Genomic DNA, 1,730 nt, shown 5'->3' with positions numbered 1-1,730 from the left:
CACGTATTCCTGATGGGTGCCGGCGGAGGGGGAGGCGGAAGAGGGTGCCCTGGGCAGAGCCACGGTGCTGTCCCACAGCTTCCAGCCCAGCCCAGAAGGGCTCAAAAAGGCCAGGAAGCTCCTTGGCTGCAGAGACGTTCCAGCGGGCACCGCCACCTGGCAGCACCTGGCATTCGGGGTCCAGCACCCCTAAGAACGGGTGGCTCAGCACACCTGGCAGGTCTGGGAACATGGGAACCATGAGGCCACAGGGATGGCATAGACACCACTCCCTCCCCAGATTGTCCCAAGCCATCAGTGCCCCAAGTTCAACCAGCACCCTCAAATCCCACGGTGCTGCCCATGATCCCAAGCTTAATCTCAACCCATCAGTCCTCCCTCAGTTTGCCCCTGCAGCCCTGCCCTCCACTGTCACCCAGCCTCCCCCCAGCCTCCCCCCAGTTCAATTCCAGTTGAGGACCCAGGTCGCTCACCAGTGAGGTGGTAGACCGATGTGAAGCCCAGGCCAAAGCGCCCCACAGTGCTGGGGTCCTTCCGCTTGTGTGACACCCCTGGGCACAGGAGCCCTGTCCAGTCCCGGGGGGACATCAGAGCATCATTGTAGGCCAGGAGGGCTGGGCCTGGGGAGTCAGGTCCATGAGTTAGGGGAGATTTGAGATATGAAGGGAGCATTGCAACCCATGCTCAGTGTTCCCACAATGTGTCCCTCCTCTGACCCCATGATATCCCACTCGTGTCCCCCGAATCCTCACAGTACTCTCAGTGTCCCCAACACATCCTAGAGCATCTCATTGGTTCCAGTTCCCCCAGTCCATTCTGACCCCTCTTCAATTCTTCACCAGATCCCCCCAATCACTCCCAGTATCTTCCAGTGCCACCCATGTGCTTTGCCCAGGCTCTCCTAGTGCCCACAGCACTTCTCACCCTGGGTGCCCTCCAGCCCTCCGCCGGTGTCGTTGAACTCCCGCTCATCGGACACAAACACGACCTCGTTAGCACCAGCGTCATCCGCATTCTGCACCAGCTCCTGGGTTCAGAGATCAGTGTCCAGACACTTGGGCCACTCCAGCCCCCCACCAAAAGTACCAACCTGCTCTGCCAGCTGGCTGGCAAGCTCCAGGGCTGGTGCTGGTAAGGACCACCACCCGCCTCAGCTGCCTGCGCCTTGTCTGCCCACCTGGGCAAGAAAGCCCAGCTGACTGCACCCCCTGGAGTCTCACCTTGAGGATCTGCCCCCCGTCAGGGTACTTCTGCAGGACGCTGTGCAAGTAGTCAAGGAAGACGGGCGCTTGCTGGCAGAAGGTGTCCCTGCAAAGCAGCGAGAAGGAGGGGGGTGGGGGCCTGGCCACCATGAGTAACTAGGACCCCATGTTCTTCTTGGATCCCCCCTGGTGTCCTCCTCCTTGGGGGTCAAGGACCCTATCTCCTCCTGGGACCCAGTGAAACAACCACCCTCTCCAAAGCACTGATCTCTTCCTGGGCTCCTCCTGCAACCCTGAAACTTCTCCATAACCCCCCAGCAAGACCTAAGCCCCCCATAATCCCCTCCTCAGTAACCCTTCAGACCTCTCCACTAACCCCTCTGCCTCCGGTCCCACCAAGAGTCCCCGGTGAGCACTGGAACCCTCCGGCTATACCCCATGCCCCACATAAAATCCCCAGTAACGGCCCAGTGCTCTCGCTCACGCATTCGGCTGCTTGAGGGCCATGACGGATGATGCCGGGTCCCG

The 1,730-nt window shown here is 60.6% G+C and overlaps 1 protein-coding gene across 1 annotated transcript in view; it reads right to left on the bottom strand.

The window, feature by feature from the left end:
• The window catches only part of LOC104491273 (sacsin-like), a 14,529-nt gene extending 12,820 nt beyond the window's left edge, over positions 1–1,709 (bottom strand). The window contains exons 1-5 of the mRNA XM_010133659.1: positions 1,687–1,709; positions 1,221–1,308; positions 925–1,027; positions 474–620; positions 4–222 (exon numbers count right to left, since the gene is read on the bottom strand). Coding sequence (XP_010131961.1) covers positions 4–222; positions 474–620; positions 925–1,027; positions 1,221–1,308; positions 1,687–1,709 — 580 coding nt within the window. The remainder of the gene's footprint in view (positions 1–3; positions 223–473; positions 621–924; positions 1,028–1,220; positions 1,309–1,686) is intronic.
• Between the last annotated feature and the right edge of the window lie 21 nt (positions 1,710–1,730).

Source organism: Buceros rhinoceros, unplaced genomic scaffold, assembly GCF_000710305.1.
Source record: "Buceros rhinoceros silvestris isolate BGI_N320 unplaced genomic scaffold, ASM71030v1 scaffold6913, whole genome shotgun sequence".
NCBI classification, from domain to species: domain Eukaryota; kingdom Metazoa; phylum Chordata; class Aves; order Bucerotiformes; family Bucerotidae; genus Buceros; species Buceros rhinoceros.
The sequence above is the reverse complement of the archived record's forward strand: the minus strand, read 5'-3'. Positions and strand labels throughout refer to the sequence as shown.